The 20,406-nt window shown below is 38.4% G+C and overlaps 3 protein-coding genes across 3 annotated transcripts in view; 1 reads left to right on the forward strand and 2 right to left on the reverse strand.

Annotated features, from left to right (window-relative positions):
• The window catches only part of LOC106639460 (uncharacterized), a 79,496-nt gene that overhangs the window by 2,587 nt on the left and 56,503 nt on the right, over positions 1–20,406 (forward strand). Inside the window, exons 2-5 of the mRNA XM_089598241.1 lie at positions 1,633–1,958; positions 2,052–2,815; positions 3,275–3,557; positions 10,426–10,539. Of these exons, the coding sequence (XP_089454367.1) occupies positions 1,644–1,958; positions 2,052–2,815; positions 3,275–3,557; positions 10,426–10,539 (1,476 nt within the window). The 5' untranslated portion in view covers positions 1,633–1,643. The remainder of the gene's footprint in view (positions 1–1,632; positions 1,959–2,051; positions 2,816–3,274; positions 3,558–10,425; positions 10,540–20,406) is intronic.
• Positions 3,361–5,982, reverse strand: LOC106639459 (myrosinase 1-like). Its single transcript, XM_014353089.2, has 8 exons — positions 5,911–5,982; positions 5,732–5,832; positions 5,524–5,657; positions 5,114–5,447; positions 4,710–5,052; positions 4,478–4,628; positions 4,041–4,282; positions 3,361–3,964 (listed from the first exon to the last, which is right to left on the reverse strand). The coding sequence occupies exons 1-8, from the start codon at positions 5,955–5,957 to the stop codon at positions 3,835–3,837; spliced, it is 1,482 nt and encodes a 493-aa protein (XP_014208575.2). The 5' UTR covers positions 5,958–5,982; the 3' UTR covers positions 3,361–3,834.
• LOC106646446 (myrosinase 1-like) lies at positions 6,256–9,098 on the reverse strand. Its single transcript, XM_089598460.1, has 9 exons — positions 9,015–9,098; positions 8,824–8,945; positions 8,592–8,725; positions 8,133–8,466; positions 7,725–8,067; positions 7,218–7,368; positions 6,905–7,143; positions 6,754–6,829; positions 6,256–6,663 (listed from the first exon to the last, which is right to left on the reverse strand). The coding sequence occupies exons 1-9, from the start codon at positions 9,062–9,064 to the stop codon at positions 6,658–6,660; spliced, it is 1,455 nt and encodes a 484-aa protein (XP_089454586.1). The 5' UTR covers positions 9,065–9,098; the 3' UTR covers positions 6,256–6,657.

Below are 20,406 nucleotides of genomic sequence, written 5' to 3' on the forward strand. Positions count from 1 at the left end.
ATGTCATTTCCTTCGAATTTCGCCGCACATCCTGTTTTGATCATTCGGATCTTTCGGAATATTTTGGGCTATCGTTGATTTATTTTTTTGGTACTGGCATTAATCGCAGAATAATATACTTGATACATTGGTCATTAGGATTTTTTACAAAATTTTATATATCAATCCAACAAATGCCATAAATTAAGATTGTACAACCATTATTTCGCTTGAAATTTATTCGTACAAAAATGTGTATCAATCAAAATCTGTAAAAATGATCAATAACATGGATTATGATTGCACATAATTGAAGAGTACAATCCGAGCATTGCCTCTATAATATGTAATATTAAAGGGTAATTGCACACGCTGGAAACCGTAATCGTATGAAAGAAATTTTCGATTTATCATAGGGTAGCATCAACGTTAAACGTGAAAATACTGTTTAAAGTGAAATTTATAGAAACTCGTTTAAAATAACGCATCACGCGAAACGTCAAAGTCCTTTTACGGGTTTCACATACGGTATTTGCAGAAATTATTTTCATTTCATTAGAATGAAAATTTTATTTTGAGAAAAATTAATCGAAACTTTTATTACAATAATGCATTTAATGGTTGCCGTAAATGTTTTCAAAGAGCAAACAAGAAAAAGTAAAAAAAAGTTTGGCTGAAAAAATTATCGTTGACCATTACAGCATACGACGCGTAAATTATCCACCCCATCATAATACAAAAAGTTATTGACAAAAGTTTACCTAAATTTAAGAAAAAGCAAATAAAAAATAAAAATGACTACAATTTAATTAAAATTTTATTTGTTCGTATAAAAGTTATGACGGCACCTACTCGAATTCACGCCGCTTATACAAGTCGTAATTTAATGTTTCCAAGAACATAATTTCTAAAATTAGATGTTAGAAGCCCTTAAGAAATAATAAATGTATACGATGTCGCTGCTTTAATTTTGACGTTATATTCACGAATTACCAAGACTTTCTCTCAAGGGGCTTGGAAAGGTGGAAGAAAGATGCGAAGTGGTCTCGAGTAAGTGTGACTTATGGGACACGCGTGAAAAAGCGGAAGCTATAAATAGCGCACTGGAGGGCAAAGCCGAAGCGTCACTCTTATTTTTAATTTAAAAAAAAGATTTTTTTTTTTTTTTTTTTTTTTTAATTTTTCGCTTTTCCTCGACCTGCACATCTTGCGTAAAGAAAAATAAAAGCAAAACGATCACAGACGTGACAGAACTCGTGTCGGTAAATTACGACTGTTTTGTTATTTAGCATCTTACACGAGCGAAATATTATATTGTGGGGCAGACAGTGAAATGAATTTTTAACTTTACGGAAAATTAGCTATCGAAATTTAGTAAAAGTAAATATTTCAACAATTTCCGAAACAACGAATTTAAATCAATTTTAGTAAATATGAAACTTTGATTCTAATTGAAACTACAACGTGGGCAGAAATCGTAGCAAAGCTGAGCTTGTACAAACAAACAGTCGCGGATAAATGAGCAAAACTACTATTGCACATGTAAATTATCTTGCTTGAAAAATGTACATATGAAAACACAAGGGCTCCGATTGAAAAAGGAAGAAGAAAAAAAGTTATTTGTTTTTTCCACACATGTTCTATATACCTCAGAAACGACGAGAATGAGCCTCCGAGCGGGATACACCGTCACCTCGACGAAACCATTACCATCAACGACGACGAAATTAACGACGACCGGGGAGCATAAAGACGGCCGAGCCGCACCCCGGCCGGATACGAAGGCCGCGACGAGGAAGCGCCGCCAGCCGCTGCAGCAACCCCATCAGGAGACTGTGATACCACCGCCCCCGAAATCGCGGCGCAGAGGCGAGCCAGCCACCAGCCCCGGAGCCAACAGATCGCTCATCGGCGACTTTTTTTCGACACTCGCTTCGCGCGTCCGGGGCACCATGGCCTCCACCGAAGCCACCCTCGTGGTACACACAATTACTTTTCGATCGATATATAAAAAAAAAAAAAAAAAAAAAAAAAAATTAATTCACAAGCGCAACTTTTCCCCGACCAATCAGATGAATCGAGCCAACTCGGGAAATCGTCCAGCCGACGACACAGCCATGGCGGAAATGCCGGTGAAGCAAAAACAGAGCCACGAGCTGGAGGAAGAGGGTGCCGATCGCGACCCGAGGAAAAAAAGAAAATTCGAGGAAAGCGAGGAATCGGCAGGTAACGTGACCGAGGAAAGGGACGAGCAGGTAGCCACGGAGTCGAAAGGCACAATAATACTCCAAGGGAGCCCCGTCGAGGAGGAGGGCGAGACGGAGATAATAGGCATGTGCCGGAACATAGTGGCCGACATGTGCGAGAAAATCCAGAGCACGAAGAAATTCGAGTCGCGGGCCAGCGTGGCCACGGTCGTGCTTTCCACGGGGGCCGATTACCTCCCCGAGGCCCTGGAGACGTGGGAGTACGCCGCGATCAAGGCGGACTTTGGCCACGGCTCGAGACAATCGATCGGTTCGAAGAAATCATCGGCGTCCGATGACGACCGAGACTCGGCCAACGCCAGCAGCCAGAAAGGTGCTTGCGTGAGATTGGCTTTGAGGTTTTCTGGCAAGTCGAGCAAGAGCGAGGCCGAGAGGCACCGGAAGACCATACAGTGGCTGGAGGAGGGCGCGAGGCGCTTGCGGGAGGAGTTGGCGCTCGCGAGGTCGGAGCTGCACGAGGAGCGCAAGGCTTCCAAGCTTTTGCGCCGGGAGATGGAGATGGCGGTCAAGGAGGCCAGGGGCGCCGAAGCTCTCAAGTTCATGGGCATCGTTTCGGAACTTAAGGCCAGGTGGGTTCCTCTTTTTTTTCATTTGTAGAATCTTTATGATCGCCAGTGTCTGAAAGTTACTTTTAGCAATGAAAATATTTTTGATCAATCGCGTGAGACGTTTTGACAATAATGATTAGGTGTGGCGGAAAATCGTACCACGTACTAGACCTTTACAATTTTAAAACAACGCTCTGGTTATTTTTCAAAGGAGCGACCAAATGAAATTTTTTTACATGTTCCTGGCAGTAAATATCCTGTAAAAAATAAACTTCTGGTCAAACTCGTGTTTCGTTTAGTAAAAAATACTAAAGTATCTTTAAAAAAAGCGTAAGAATAACAGTAATTTTATGTACATTTAGTCGTCGGTACTATTTACAAGTTTTTAAATTCAGTTGTCATGCATTGAGCAAATGTAGATAATAAACAGTACAATAGCGTTGACGCTTTTTTTTTTTTTTTTTTTTTTACAAATTGTAGATTATCTCAGTCTCCGTCGAGATCAACGATGGATTCTTCACTAAGCCAGTCGAAGACTGATCTTTTGAAAGAAGAAAATCACAGGCGAGAAATAGCTACTCTGAAAAATCGGTTGGCCGAGGCCGAAACGATGGTACAGAAACTCAAGACTGACTTTTTGGGTCAAACCAGGGGCAGAAAAAAAAACAAAGTCGAGAGCAAAGGGCGACACGAGATGCGGAAACTCGAGGTTGAAATCCAAACTCTGAAAATGGTCAACAAAAAGCTCGAGGAAAGGTTACAAGTAAGTTAACCCAAAGAAACTTTTTTAATTTTAACACCAACCGAGTATTAAGATACAACGCAAATAAAAAACTTGCATTTACATGATTTTTTAAAAATAAATAATACAAATGCGTAGTGTTTTAAAAATCGTAATTTAAAATAAAACAAAACCGATTATTGCGTTTCGAATTTCAAACGCCGTGAAACATGACAACCATTTATGCAAACTTGTTTGAAAGTTACGGGCGAATATTTTAATTATTTTGTTCTTAAAAAATAGTACACGTATGATTTTTCTACGGACCATCCATTGGAGGCTGCAGATTTCGAGTTTTTATAACGTTAGTCAGCCAAGATACCGATTTTTTTGGACTTCTCGTTCTATTTTCATCGGTAAAATCAACGTGAAACAGACCATACCTCTCTCTAAAAAATTTTGTCGAGTACGTTAATAATTGATTTAAAAAATATTCAATGTTTTTACTTGTATACCAACACTTACTTGTAGCCATTTTGCCACTCAAAGTTATCCAATAGGCTCCAAACTGTGTAAGCTTTGACATTACATCCAAATGTTTTTATGGCAGTAAGCATTGCTTTCATGTATGAATACAAATATCCCATACGCTGGGTGTCTGTTAATTCACCAGTATCCGCAATACCGTTTTCGGTGATGTACACTTCGATGTCTCCGTAATTATCTTTTATTTTTCGTAAATTGTCCAGTAGTCCTGAAGGTACGATCTTGAATAATAAATATTGTTTTCGTAAATCATGCTATGAATAAATTATAACTAATATTACACAGAATTAAAAAAAAAAAATTTTGGTCAGTTTTTCACGAAGTTCATAACTTCTGAGTTTCAAAAGCATGAAAAATTTACAACCAACTAAAAATTAATTAATTATTGTTTTCAACCAAAAATATTTTGTACAAACCCTGAGCCAAGAGGTAGGCGTTTTAGGCCATTTAGGGTCATGAGTATACACTAAGCCATCGTCATTTTCGTAAATAGTCTTATTTGATCCAAGAATAGGCTCCACGTTGTAAGAATTATAATGATTAAAGCCTAAAAAGTCTGAAGTTCCCCTTAAAATGTGACTTGTATAATTTGCCGTAAAGTTAATGTTGTCATGACATATTAATTACGTACATTTAAACTATACTTACTTGATGTAATCCACCCATTCTCGGGAAAAAGTTGGTAATCTCGAACGTAGCAGACCTTCAAATTTGCTGTTTTCTGCTATTCTTCGTTTGATACTGTCGGGATAGTCTCCCTCTTTCGAGAATATTGGATGTGCGTATTTACCAAATGCAAATTGCCAGGCTACATCCTCGGAAACAGTATCGTTTCCGTACTTTGAGTAGTAATAATGACTTTGTATGACAATTCCAATTTTTCCCTTTTGCTGAGCCCGGAATTCCTCGTTGTAAATGTGATAAGCTCGAGCGTGAGCTTTCAACAAATTATGAGCACAAACGTACTGCCCGTACCTTCCCAACTGCAGTCCTAAAAGGTAACAATTTAACCTGGACCTGAAATTACGTTACCACGCCTTAAACATACTTACCTGGGGCTTTGATTCCCAAGTAATAACCGGTCTCGCATATCACGTCGGGCTCGTTAATCGTGAAGAAAAATTTGACACGATGACCGTATTCTTTGAAGACAACTCTAGCATAATCACCGAACAAATCAACCATGGCCTCACTGGCCCAACCGCCCATGTCTTGAAACAATTGCGGATGGTCCCAGTGATAAATTGTTACGAACGGTTTGATATCGTTTTTCTCCAATTCATCCAACAAATCGTGATAATATTTTATTCCAACTTTGCTTATGACGTTTGCGTATCCTGTTGGTAATATCCGAGTCCAGCTTAACGAAAATCGATAAAAGTCCACCTACACAATAACGATTCATAATTATTAGGACCAACTGTTGATCACAGTTTATTCGACACGTGAAATTGTCACTCACACCCAATTGTTTCAACAATTGTACGTCTTCTTTGTATCTGTGAAACGAATCTGCGGCAACATCTCCATTGGATCCATCTTCGATCCGACCGGAATCGGCATGCGTGAATCGGTCCCAAACACTTTCCCCTTTATCTTAGAATACAAATAATTTCATTCGTACGAATTAACCGATTGAACCATAAATTCGAGCAATAATTGTGTGATACCACTCGTGTTCCAAGCTCCTTCTATTTGATACGCAGATGTTGCAGCACCAATGAGAAAACCATCGGGAAATATCCAGTTATCTTCATCGGCATGTACTAAACTGTAAAAATATTACTCATTCATCAGAACAAGTTTTTTTTTTTTTTTTTCATTTTCTTAATAAACATTAGAACTATACCTGATGTAATAGAACAAACTAATAAACAAATAATAACAATGATACATTTCGTTACGATTATGTCGCTGGATAAAAAAAAGTTTTAGATAAATAACTTATTTTGTGTTTTCTCGTGACACTTTATTCTCCACTAAATGCTGGTATGAAACTAATGAGACTGAATAGGCTATTTGGAATTCAAGTGAGATATCATACAATTTTTATTAAGTGCAATGCTAAAAATATAAAAATCGATATGTTTTAAGATGCTCGACTCGACACAGATTCAAACGTATTTAGTTCATGTTATCATAGTATGCTTCATTAATTCAACCGACGAACTTATCAATTGACATTGCTGTTGCTGGCAACTTTACAGTAGATCGAATACAAATTTTTTTAAATGTAAACATTTTTTACTATTAGAATAACATTTCAATCATTCTTGTAGTGGAAAAACATTTACTCACAAAATTTATTTGTATCATAAACAAATGGCGTAATATTATGTACGTATAGATGTAATATTTTAATGCTCTAATATATTGCGTGAGTTTATTAACACCACATTCTTGATTTAATGTAACGACATCAACAATTTTTGAATTAATTTTTATTTGACTTAGAAAAACGATGTTTGAACATTTTTGTGTACTTTTCGAGTACGTAATACTGTAGAAAATTAGTTTGCTGATTTCTCCGTAGTTTTCGTTCTGTTTGGATCCTATACAGGATTATAAAAACTGTGAGGTATGCTATTTATTGCAGTCAAATCTGAATTGTTTAAAAAAGTTTAAACAATTTTTAAAATAAATTTACTTCATTGTGAGACGTACACGTTGGAGACGAAACAAATTTTTTTACCCATTTCGATGACATTTTAGGCGTCCGAGTGCGATTATAATCGTCAAAATTTACACTGACGAGCCCAAATCGCTCGCTAGAAACCAGTAAATTAAAAAAAAAATTATAGCAACAATCGGTGAAAAATATTTTAATACAGCAAAGCTCTTACCTGTAGCCTCTGTCCCATTCGAAATTGTCCAACAAACTCCAAATGGTATAGGCTCTAACGTCACACTTGTCGTGTTTCATAGCTATCAGCATCTGCTGCGTGTATCCATGCAAGTAACTGACTCGTTGGGAGTCTGTTAGTGCTCCGCCAGAGACGCCATTTTCTAAAATATATACTGGCGGATTATTGTACTCTAATTTTAATTTCTTGAGCACGTTGCGTAAGCCTTCGGGTACTATCTGCATGATTTTTTAAAGGTATATTAACGATCTGTTTGCTCAAAAGATTTTTTCAAAGATTATTATTTACTCACCTTGAGCCAAGAGCTGGTTGTATTGGGCCACTTAGGATCATAACTAAAAACAACATCTGCATCATTTTCTTCCTTTGTTTCGTTGCTCGGCAAAACACTCTCCACAATTGCCGAAGTGTAATGATTTAACCCAAAATAATCGGATGTACCTCTGAAATACAAAAAAAAAAAAAAAAAAAAAAAAAAAAATAGTAGCTCTTTAAATCAATTTTTTATAAATGCATGCACTTCGATTATGTTCCGCTGGTTTTTCCTAGGTATACCCAAATCGAAATCTTTCGTCAGAACTTGAAGTTAAGATAATCAGCTGAATTAATCAACACCATTTTTTAAAATTAGAAAAATACTATTTTTAATAGAGTTTTTGTTTTATCAAACTTTGAAATGACGATTTTTGTTTGAATAACAAATCATATCTGAATACGTAAAAATTATTTTCTTATTTTAATATTCGACGAGTCAACGTGGCGTTTATCAATTTTCGTGGAAATCGTGCAAAAAAATTACTTTATATATTGAATCCATTCCTCCGAAAAAACAGGCAACTTTGATCGGTTTCGTCCCTCAATTTTGCTCTTTTCCGCAACTTTTTGCTTGACTATGTCCGGATAGTCACCCTTGCCAGAAAATATTGGATGGGAAAATCTACCACAATTGAATTGAAAAGCTCGTTCTCGCGCATCCATATCTTTCTCGCTTTTGACAAAGTAATACTGACACGGTATGGCTATTCCCACTTTGCCCCCTTGCTCGGCTCGAAATTCATCGTTGTATATGTGATAAGCACGTGCGTGAGCTTTTAAAATGTTGTGACCACAGATATATTCTGCAGTCGCGCCAAGTCTGTAACCTTTTGAAAAATTAAAAGGGTAAATTTTTGGTTGATATTTCATAAAAAAAAAATGCTTTTGATACCTGGAGCTTGGCTACCCGTTTTGTAGCCATCCCTGCAGATAGCGTGGGGCTCGTTGATCGTGGTAAAAAATTTTACTTTGCTTCCAAATTGCCGAAATACGACTCTGGCATAATCACCGAAAAGATCGACCATCAACTCGTTCATCCAGCCACCCAATTTTTGTAAAGCCTCCGGATGATCCCAATGATAGATCGTTACAAACGGGGCTAGTTGATTTTTTTCGAGCTCATCCAATAAATCGTGGTAGTACTTGAGACCGTCTTTGCTGACAATGTGAGAATAGCCAGTTGGTAAGATTCTTGGCCAACTGAGAGAGAATCGATAGTGGTGGAGCTTTGTATGAAATTTTACAAATTGTAACTGACGAATTCATATTTTTTCAAGCTTTTTAATAATAATAATTACATTTTTTTTTTTTTTAATCAGAAAACTTTACTTTTAGGTACAACTTAACTTACCCCCATTTCCTTGATAAGTTTTATATCCTCTTTGTACTTGTGGTAAGAATCACACGCAACATCCCCGGTTGATTGATTCACAATTTTTTGCGGGTTTTCGTGTACAAATCTATCCCAAACGCTTTCACCCTTATCTACACACAAATGAACGAGTATTGTCAGTAATTAAACTGCCAAGTGATATATTTAAAAAAAAATCAATAATTGAAAACCATGGGAATCATTTACTCACCGCTAACATTCCAGGCTCCTTCGATCTGATAGGACGATGTGCCAACCCCAACAGAAAACCCTTCCGGTAATTTTAATTCAAAATCACAATGATTTTGAGCACATATTGACTGTGCAACAATCCTATATACAATGTACTTTAATAAAATATAATATGAAAATCGATAAAGATGAAAGTCTTTTTATAATTACCTTGAAAATACAAAAGTCATTACCATACACATGTACATGGCTGAATACATTTTGAGACTATCTTATTTAAAACTTTGTTGTTTAGTCATTGGCCATTGAATGTTTAATACAAGTTAAAGTTACGATGCATATAAAATTGTTTAAGTAAAAATGGAAAAGCCATTCATGTCACTGACGTGCGTATGTTAAGAGACACTTGAAAAAACACTTATCAAGCCTGGATTACAATGGATAACTAGTTGTACAAAAGTTGGGTAACGAAAACACAGGTAGAAATTATTGAAGTGATTGTGCAGTTTTTTACTTACTCATCAGTTCCATTTGCCATAAAAAGTTTTGTCATACTTAAAGTTTTCTTATTCTACTGACTCTACTCTGATAGTATTTTGTCGTTGTTTATTCGCACTCCTGAATACATATCATTACTTTAATTTCATTACTTCAAAATGTGATGAATTTTCGATATCTATTATCTAGTGTTTTGTTACATAACTCAATATAAATTTAAAAAAAAAAAAATTGTATTTGATTCATTATTAGTCGTTCGTATTTCTGAAACATATAAAACTCTATAGTAACTTGTTAAAAATAGTCAACAACAGTTGATAATAACTAGTACGCCTTTAATGAAAATATTATGAAAATTCAGTTTTTAAATTAAACAAGAGTTAAAAAAAAATAAAAAGTAGACCGAAGAAACGTATTTTAGATACACTGTGCCTACTTTTATTATCGTGTACACTTTTGAACTTGCACTATAAGGAAAAGTCCGCTGACGCTATGAAATAAGTATTATCAGAAGTGCTTTTTGCGTGTCATTGAAAAATACGAGCTCCGAAAAATCACGAATACTACCGAACGCGCCCGAGAGTTTCAAGTAAAAGACGCGCGCTCTTATATACGATACTGATATCGCGCCGCGAAGGATGCAACCTATTTTTGCACGTGTGTATAAATTGAAACGCAAAGTTATCTTTGTTTTTTTCATCATTTAGTATACTTAGAAAAAAAAATACAGTTAAATTCAAAAACAACATTTTTATAAACAAAATAAAAAATTGATCAACTAAAATTCACATCATCAGAAGTCAGCTTGCAAGTTATACGACGAAATAGTTTTAAGAACACATTAAAACATCGGGATGTACCTAAGTAAGTATATCAACGATCAAACTACTCAATCTTCCGAATGATACACACTATGATGTTACATTATGTTGGAAGCGATGATAACTCATGTGTGGCGATGATTCATTCGGCTAACGACATCCCACGCACCGCGAATTAGAAAAAAAAAAAAAAAAAAAAAAAAAAAAAAAAAAACAAACAATAAATTTTCATTTTCATCGAAGACCTGTGCATTCTTTGTACTGTGCACCAATGTTATTTTAACGCCTCCCATACTTTGCAGATTGCCGAGGAATGCGGCAGGGCGCGGGCGGCCGAGGTGAGACAGGAGCACGAGAAACACGAGGCGGAAATGACAGGGTTGCAACGAGCCCTGCGCAGCGACACGATTAAGATGGTGAGTCGGCCGGAGGCAGCGGCAGCAGCTAGTTCCCGCCCAATGCTCTTCTATTTCATTTTGTTTTCCTACTTTGTCCACTATTTCGTCAAACGGCAAAACTTCGGTCTCCTATGTCCCTTGGCGTTCGTCTGCGACGTGCAGCGAATGCGTCGGTTGTACGATTACATTCGGACGGTCAATGTCAAGGGCCTCTCGGGGTTTTGCTCCCTTTTGTCGAAGCAGAAGCTAGAAGAGTTGCTGCTGTGATATACTTATCTATAATGGCACCGATCGTGGGGAGATGCTTTATTGTTTCTCGGGTGTCTTTTTCATACCTTTTCAGTCGAGTCGATCGGAGAAATCGTGATTTCGCCCACTATTAATCTCGACCGATTCGCCAACCGATCGATGCTTCGAATGGACGATTTTTCGGAAATTTAATTTTTAAAATCAAGGCAACAAACACCGTGTTGTAATTTTTTATTCTTTTTGCTCAATAACTTTTGTACATAATCTTTTAACGAATTTTGAATAAATTTTTCTTTAAGCAACTTTTTAGTTTTCGTCCATCGTATAATTTTTATCTAGTCTAAGATAACTCGTTGGTAATTTACTTGAGATTACTTTCTTCGATCAGTAGCCAATATTTACTGGAAACATACACTTCGAAAAACTGTCTTTTTTTCCTTATAGTTTCATTCCTCGATGTTAAAAATTAAAAAAAGTTATTTTTTCTTCAAATGATATCATAGTAGAGGATGCAAAATAAAGTGTACGTATTTTAGACACTTTTAATTTCTGCAAGACTATAAAATATCACAGATCCTATGGATGAAATGAAAATGTAACTTGAAAGAGCGGCAGAATTTTTTTTTCTACACCAAAGAGCTAAAAGTCATTGATTTCGTGTGAACGTTCGATGTTAAAGATAGCTCGAAAAGAGTAAAAAAAAATTTCTAATTGCCCCAAGAGCCTGCAATGTTTTGTATCGTCGTCTCTGTCGTTGGTCGTTTTCCCCCACGAGCAAAGGGCGAGAGAAAAAGAGACAAAGCGAGGCAAAATGAATATAGAAAATGAAGCTCGAGGGCGCGTACACACGATGTGCGCGGACAATGGGAGCTGCATCATCAGGCCCCTGATAAGTATACCATCACCATGTTGCGCTCGGCCACGCATGTATATACTGCCAACTTTGTTGTCCCCGGGGCACAACTCGACCTGTTATTATCCGAGGCATTTCGCTCCTCCCCCTTTTCGTCCTTCTGGCATCTTCCCACACTAATTTCAGCGATTTTTGCGTGCTCTGCTCCAATTTAAGATAACGATAAATTTTTTCTCTCCACTTGCCCCTACGTCTGTTTATCCCGAGTCTTTCTTCGGACGAGTTCTTTTATTTTTAATTGATTTTTCGTTTTTTTTTTTCATTTTTTTTTTTTTTTTTTCTATTTTCCTTGCGTGCCTCCGAGTGTCCGGTCAAATATGCAACGCTTACTGCTTTTTTTGCGGAGCGATGACTGATACTTTCAGGAATTTTTGGTTGATCTTTGACTTGAATCGAGATTAACAGAAGCTCTGGTCCTTTACAAAAACCAACTTTTGGAGGAAACTTTAGCTATGGATACAATGTGTATAGTTTTTTTTTTTTTTTTTATTTATTACATTTCTATGAACACAGTTACTTTGCCAATAAAATATTGCACAACCATCGGCCTACCTACGTTCCCTGTAAAACGTAAAAACAAAAAAAAAAGAAAAAAAAAGAAATAGATATCAAAACCTTAATAAGGGAATGAATAATTTTATTCCACACCATACATAGTAAATATAAATTAGCACTTGGCAACGGTATAATCAATGATAAAGCGACTGGCAACAAAAAGCTCCATCCGTGGACCGATCCTCCCCCTTGTATAGGTATCCCAGCTATTAACATAAAAATTTTTACTCGCTTATACGAGCCATATAGGTATAATATAAAAGTGTTTCCCATAGTTTGCATGCACGTATAGTAATATATATGTACATGGAGTAGCGCTGATGCAGCAGCGGTCGGCAGTCGGTGACCGGGAGAGCGAACGATCCGCCCACTGCAATAATTCCGACGCGCACGCGCCCATAATGGAGCCTACCTCAAAGTGGATTTTAACGAGCGGCGGACCCGAGAGAAAAACGGAGGGTCTAAACTTACGTTCTGCGTGCCAAGAACGTCAGGGGCTTGTGTTGCTGCTGTTTTTTTTTCTTTTTTTTTTTTTTTTTTCCTCAGAGTCGGGTGAGAATGTGAGCGGGCGATGTGTTTTGTACTTTGTTGTTGTTTTGGGCACAGAGCGTTGGTCCAGCATTGCGTGAGCGAGAAATATTCCTGATGCCGGTGTCCACGCGTCCGCCGGACGATCATCTCCGGTGATTATCATTGCGGAGTTGCGCGTGAGGGGGTGTCTTTGGTGCGAGCGGTGGGAAAAGGCGGAAGCTTGAAAAAAAAAAACGAGTTTATTTTTAACCATAGTGATTTAATTTATTTTAGATATTTTTATGACGATTTCAATACATTACATGCGATACGATGTGTCGAGTAGTGCTGTAAATTATATGTAAAATAAAAATAAAAATAAATATTTAGTGTGTAGAATAGCAGTACTGCATAAATAATCAAAATTCATTTGAATACACGTAACCGAATTAAATAAAAAAAAAAAGTCTGTTAGAAATGACCGCTGCAATGGCACGATTAATTTATGGATTTTTGTAAGAAAATTTTTTTCTTAAAAGCATTTTTTGAGGTAAAAAATTTTTGAAGCTCAAGTTAATGCATCAAAAATCAAACGTTTTATTACTTTTTCAAAACAATATTCTGACAATATTTTTGTTTATTTTTTTTTTGTTTTTCGTTAAAACTGTTGTTTCTTTTAGACTGTAATAAATGTTTACTGCTGCAAAAAATATTGTGTTTACTCCCGTGTCGTAAGCAGTATTGAAAAATGTTTTTTAGCAAAAAATTTAACGATGCACCGCACTTTCGGCTACCAATTATATTAAAAAAAAAAAAAAAAAAAATTAAACAAGTACCCAAGCCTCATCTCGCACAACGTAAGTATTATAACGGCCCCAAAATGCACGCGTACGAGTAGGTATATACGTATTAAAATGCACTAGTAGTAGAGAGTTGAGAAAAACAATGGCCAGGCAAGTGGAGCTTCGTCGCTGAGAGAATATATATACGGATAATAATATAACCACACCCCACAGTCGCTGCTATTACATTAACTTCCACCACGTGGATGTCACGATACAGTTTTTCCCCGTTACCGCTTCATATTTTTCTTTCCATTCTCTTCCTCTTCTCACGGCCTCTGCACCATACCATCAAGCTGATTAAAACTAATGACCCGACGTCGGTTCAAGCGACTCGAACAAGTTGCTAAAACGACACCCATACGAGCAGTGATACGGAAATTTTTATTTTTGTTAGGCTTAGAATAGAAAAAAAAAAAAAAAAAAAAAAAATTACGGATAGAGGAAAACGGGGGGAGACGTGAAAAAAGCATCCTCTCCCCGAACATCATCATCGTCGGCGTATATATACTCCCACGCAGTCTCCTCGCAATACAGGGACCATCGGATAAAATCTCGCACCCGATCGCATGTCATTCTTTCACGTGAGAAGTCGTTGTGCACGCAGGTAAGATAAGAATGTGTATGTATATACATGCAACCAAGAAGTCCCGCGATGCACGAGCAGAGAGAGAGATTCTCTCGCGGAAATGGCAAAAAGAAAAGAAGAGGAGGAGGAGGAGGGCATGCGAGGAGAACTGCATCAGGCAAAACTGTTAGGTCGTCGTATAGTTGCCGCGCGGTGCGAAGAAACAGAGACGTAAAGTAGAAGAGGAGGAGGAGGAAGAGATTGAGCGTGGCGGCGCATATAGCAAAGCTCGGAGAGTAGACGGTAGATTACCCTGAAACTAACAGCACACGGGGAGAGAGAGCCTGATGGCAAAAACAAAAAAAAAAAAAAAAAAAAAAAAAAGGATACCACACGACCCTACGACTACTAGGTATATTCAAGAAAGAATGAGGAGAGGTATACAATGAATGCGCGCAAGCGGCACTTTCGCACGCTCCTCTCGCGTATAGGCGGGTGTAGTTGTACTTATTTCGTTTCTCTCTCTCTTTTACCTGCACGTAAGGGCTCTGTTGTAATACACACGACCATATAAGTACATCCCCCGAGAATTTTCCTTTGTCGCATGCTGTTTTCGTTGCGTAATGTACTCTACCGGCCGAGGTACATGTGTATTAGCCGGCCGGCGTATGTACCCTCGACCGGCACTTTTTCTTTTCTCTGAACTTGAAAGTTCCGGGGTTCCCCGTTATGCATGTAGTCGTTGGTTGTCACCTCGCGCCGGTATATTATATTGTAGTGATTTTGTTGCCAATCGTTTCGGTTGGCTCGCGTGCAGGGGCGTGGATCGTGTATGGATGCACACGACAGGGATTTAACTGATGGGGTGCAATTTATTTTCGAGAATCCGTATAATCGTGGGTCGACTGCCCAATTGGCAAAAGCTCATCGTTGAAACAATCACTATAGGTAATACAGATTTCGAAAAATGTTGAAGTTGGCTATACTTGTACAACACTAAATCGAGATAATTTTGTAACCAATACCCTTAGCCGTCACACTTGATAAAGAACAAAAGAAAAAAAAAAGGCTCGTTCTCTTTTTCCAAATACCTTGTTTTGTCCCTCCAGTTCTTTTTGATATTCCGCAAAGGAGAAATACAATATCTCTGGATTCTCTGCCTCTATCTTGTTCCATGCCATATTTAGATGCGGTACATTGTCGCGCATCTCTCGTGCGTTTTACTCCCTTTCCTCGCGTTTTTTTCCTTTCTTTGGCAAAAAAGAGAGAGTCTTTTTTCTTTGAAAAAAAAAAAAAAAAAAAAAAAAGCACTAGTCAAGGGGGTAATAGTTTAACATACACAAGGTGTTGTACGGGTGAAAGGAAGAGTTTGCGGAAAATAAAGAGAGCCGGGTGGAATCAGAGATGAGGTCGTTGCGTATTATATACACTTTTAGCGTTTCACTTTGGATATGGATATTCCAACATGCGATTATTCCGGAGTGTAGTTTTATCATCATCCTCTCTTTTTTTGTTGTTGGTGTAACAGAGCAGATTTATTGGTGCGCATTGCGTGCTTTCTCGCTTGTACTACACGTTTTAGAGAAATTTAAAGGCTCACTTTACGTATAATTCATTTGGGAAATTCGGGTTGTTGGGTTTATCGCGGGTGTACGACTTTCTTGGATGACGTAAATTATTACTTTTTTTTTTTTTTTTTCATATCTCTGAACTTTGAAAGAGCATTCGTAGTTTTCATATAGATTTAGAAAAGTAATTTGTTCGAGAAAAGTACATCATTATTATACGAAAGGCAGCTTTTAAAAGTGTGTTTTTTGCTTATACGTTTCGTGGCAAAGTGATTGACATTAGTACAACTCAATTCCAACATATGTTAACTTTTCATTTTATTTTCGGAAAGAAAATTGTTCATTGAGAAACGTTGTACACGGGAATATATCTTTGGAAATTCACGGAGTCGGTGGCCGAATGAAAACAAGTCGCGGTTTTGAATACAATGACGGGGGAGAAAGAAAAAAAGACGCTGCGAGTTTGATTGAGATAAGGTTCTTCGCTCGCAAAATAAAAATGCAAAAATCGGGCTCCCGGGATCGCGAATCTCACTTTCGACGGCGAGGAATGCGACTCGATGCGACTCGCAGACAATTGAATTTTTATGCCCGATGCGTGAAGGTATACGGGATACATTTCTTGGGCTGGATTTCGTGTTTCGGAGATTTTGTATGTTTTATTTATTATTTTTCGCTCATTTCCAGTTTTCCGTCAATACCATTACTTGTAAAATAAAAAAAGTTTGATAAACAAACAGTAGTTTCTACAATGGATTTCCTTCGATCGATCAACCCTCTGGAAATGAAAAATCTCCCCTGGTTAAAAATAATCGAGTAACATCGAGAGAGTAAAGAAGTCAGACGTGCATACCGTGTAAAATCACTTACACAAAAAAAAAAAAAAAAAAAAAAAAAAAAAAACAAGCACAGAATATCAGTATACACCCATCAGGTGTCGCAGATTAGAGCTTGCTCTTTTCAAGGATAATTCCTGCCACTGCGCGAGAGAATACCTATGTTACACGTATACATACGCGTACAAAGTCGATTTCATATCAGTCCGTCGATCGCAATGCGAGACGTGTAGGAATTGCACGTATACGCCCTGATTTATACGCCTCTGTCAATTTACCGTATACTTACCAACTCCGTGTACCAACAGTGTATACCAACTCGAGACGAATGAGGCGCGCGTTTTTTGTATTGTTCGCTTCGCATTAAGCGAATGGCCAAGGGTAACGCTGTTTTCTTTTTTTTTTCCCCTCTCCGTAATGTGCCGTATCGCGTCAGTGTGACATTCCACGCTACTCTATCTCTCCCGCGTGCCATACACGTATGCGTGTGAATTGATTGTAAATATTTTTCTTTTCCCTTTACTATGTTTGAAAAAAAATGTGCGAGGTATTGAAAGTTTTGGTGAACTGCAAAAAAATAAAAATGCCATTTGTCGCTCGGTGATCTTGCCACATTTTTTTCACCCACCAATCGATCTACACATGCGCATTGACGGCAACTTGATATAAAATTTCCAACCATTATCAAGTTTATGCTCAAAAATAATGGCACTGAAGCACACCGAAAATCGACACGATTTTATATTGTTGTCATATGAACTTTGGCAAAAAGTGGGCACCTGTTGTCGAAACTTTCGTGAAAGAGGGCAAAAAGACCGGGGAAGATGAAAGGCAGCAGATAGATATATGATCGGAATAACCACACCTGCAGTTTACGGTGGCATTTTTTTTCCCATCGTCAGCTGCACAAAGTATAGTGGCTGCGAGTGTGGTTTATCGTCGAAGCGTCAAAAGTAGTCCCGTTTTGCCGTGGCATTGTTCTCGAGGGACAAAACGACGGAACGAAACCAGAGCCTCGCTTGGTTAATTTTACCGTAGTTTCCGAGAAGCTCTGCTTTGCACTTTTCGCCCGACCAGCCGTGGATTGGAATACGATTCGAGGGACACGCCAAGCGGTTCTCTTTGCGAACACGTGCGCGAAAAGTAACGCGAGATAAGAAGTCCGCGTGGCCGAGGTACTTCAATAATCTCCCTCTCCCTTAGGCACTTTGTTACGGCCGATGCATGGGACATGATTGGTACGTTATTGGGTCTACCTATGCTGCAACGTGTGTCGTCTGATTTATGGTGGAAGCTTCGTCGGAGCCACGGACACCGAAGTTGGAGTCGCGCGAAGCGAACCACGCTTGTTTTTGATTATTTTAATTCAAAACTTTAACTATGAATTTTCAAACTGATCTGCGAGACAACGGATTTTTTTTTTTTTTTTTGAGTAATTTAACTTTTGCAGACTCTGTGTTGTTACAACGGGTACTCCATATAGTTTATCTCAAAATTGATCGGCAAGACTCACGTGTGCGTATTTATAGTTACGTCAGACACGTGCCCCTGATGTATCGTATCCTTGACTCGAAATTCCTTGGCTCTCAGAAAGTTTAATTTAGATTTTTTTTTTTTTTTTTGAAGCTCGACGTACAACGATATTTTATTACGATAGCATTTATCCATCTCCAAATGGATTAATCAAAAGATTTCGTGCACAACGAATAAAAAAGGACACAAACAAGGACATCTCTCACGAAAACATCCCTTCCAGTCCGTACAGCCAAAGGATCAAGATTTCACTTTCACACGTGATGAAAAAACAAACGTCAAAGGAATTGCACGCAACTATTAATGATAGAAAAAAAATGGCCCGACGTCCGAAAGGAACTTTCCATTACTCCATCATCCTCTGTTATTTCCCACAATTTTCCCCCGAGAAGTTACATGGTAGCCATAATAGGTGAACCGACGTTCATATAGGTATACGCGTAAAACTCTCCAACTTCATCTCGAAAACTATATGGCTGATCTCTCGGTATAAGTTAGCAGCACAACTATATAATATACACACATCGTCGATCTATATAATTGCCACGTTGGTGGGTGGGTGGGCACCAGAAGCCCTTTCTCTTTCGGGTATCGATTGCGCGACGGCGGCGATTTTTGATGTAAATAAATTTAATGCGCACGAGGTGTACAGTACTTTGTGCATGAGGGAAAGTAAACGATTTAAATTCCGCGTTTGCGTGGAGAAAAAAGGTCCGCTTGAACTTGCACATACGTGATTTTCAATGCCCGCAGGATTGAGATAAGGAAAGCTCGTACGTGTTGTATATATGCGCTTGGCATCCGAAATTTCACCGCCACACCATGTATACTATTGATTACCTGCAATTGTGCAAAGGTGCGGTTTGCCTTTTCGAAGGTGTGAGAATTGTTTTTTTTTTTTTTTTCCCCTTTCATGAAAAGTTGTTGCGCGAATGTCTATTATTCACAGTGGCGCGAAACGGTTGTTGTTGGGGTTCCGAGGACTTTCTCTCGCTCGTTGTTTCACCTGCAAAACGCTGCTGTTGAAATCCTTCTTTTTTTTTCCATTTGATGTATTACTTGTTAAGGTAATTATTCTTGAAATTTCGAAAAATTCCCATCGATGACGCGCCTGATTTCGCGAGCAAATGCACCAGTAAACCCGATCTTGATGGAATAGAGGAGGAGGAGGAGGCAATTTATTAAAAAGTAACACGTTCAAGCCTCGAGGAGGGGAAAAACCGTCGACAGCGGCCCAGCCGACTTTACCTTCACGCCACACACACATTACATTATACTCGTCGGCCCGTCCTAGATACGATTGTCTCTCTGTACCGCGCATATACTACTCGACGATCGAGGTTTTCGGCTGCAGCGTATATTACACCCGAAGAGAAGTGAATTTCGACCGGCGGCGCGGTGTGGGAACGCGAAAAACCGGCTGTCTGGTGTAGAAAGCCAAGGTGAAGGTGAAGGCCCGCTATTTATATATACATATGTACAACCACCCAAAGATATACATTTATATGTTTTTGTTCTCGAGGTGAGGAAAAACCAGATTTTAGAATCTCTCACTTGATTATATTGGGTGGGAGGATTTGTCTCGTTCGGCATTGTTCGTCACGTGCATGACGTGGAGTTGAGTAGATATGGTTGTCGTTGCTGGTTATGCCAATAGGTACTACGATAAACAATGAAAGCGAGCCCACAATAAGCCTCAGAAGCTCCTAAAAGAAAGAAAAAAAAAAAAACAAAAAAAAACAAAGCATATACCGATCGTGAATCGCGAAGCGAAGCGAAGTTACACGTGGGTACACGTGCAAAAGTGGAGCAAGAAATCTTGGCCAGGCAGGCTCTTCCTCTTCCACCTTATACTCCTCGTTGCAGTTATCGCACGCGCTTTATATATAGGTTATACATGTTACACCCGCAAAAACCTACACGTATAAATGTTCCAGAAATCGATTTCGCAAACATCGCGGCATTTTCATTAATTTTTTGTTTCGCCTACAGGCGCGTAGCGCGTAGTTTATATAAATTACCTCTCGAGGACATTGATGAATACTTGTTTGGGTCAGTCTTGGGAGTACAAAGTTTATTGTTGTCGTGGTGTGCGGACACTATGTTCCGTGCACAATATGCTCGTCAAGTGCTTGGGGACATTTTTAGGCAACGAAAGGAGGTCCATGTCGTAAATTAATAATCAAAGAATTACCTACACCTTAAAAATCAACGCCAATGATAAATTTACGCGAGTGAAGAATGATATAGCTTAAGTTGTGTGTAGAGTTAATTTCCAAATGGTCGACCCTTGGCATATATATATATATAT

The sequence above is a fragment of the Copidosoma floridanum genome, unplaced genomic scaffold (genome assembly GCF_036245765.1).
Source record: "Copidosoma floridanum isolate Cflo_tuat_1 unplaced genomic scaffold, Cflo_Japanese_pri ptg000006l, whole genome shotgun sequence".
NCBI lineage: Eukaryota > Metazoa > Arthropoda > Insecta > Hymenoptera > Encyrtidae > Copidosoma > Copidosoma floridanum.

Excerpts from the sequence above, each read along its gene's own strand:
- LOC106646446 (XM_089598460.1), bottom strand. The coding sequence starts at position 9,064 with ATGTATTCAGCCATGTACATGTGTATGGTAATGACTTTTGTATTTTCA. Across the intron at positions 7,369-7,724 it reads GAATGGATTCAATATATAAA|AGGTACATCCGATTATTTTG; the intron begins GTAATTTTTTTG and ends TTTGTATTTCAG. Across the intron at positions 6,830-6,904 it reads GAATGGGACAGAGGCTACAG|CGAGCGATTTGGGCTCGTCA; the intron begins GTAAGAGCTTTG and ends ACTGGTTTCTAG.
- LOC106639459 (XM_014353089.2), bottom strand. The coding sequence starts at position 5,957 with ATGTATCATTGTTATTATTTGTTTATTAGTTTGTTCTATTACATCAG. Across the intron at positions 5,833-5,910 it reads AGTTTGTTCTATTACATCAG|TTTAGTACATGCCGATGAAG; the intron begins GTATAGTTCTAA and ends ATATTTTTACAG. Across the intron at positions 4,629-4,709 it reads GAATGGGTGGATTACATCAA|GGGAACTTCAGACTTTTTAG; the intron begins GTAAGTATAGTT and ends TCACATTTTAAG.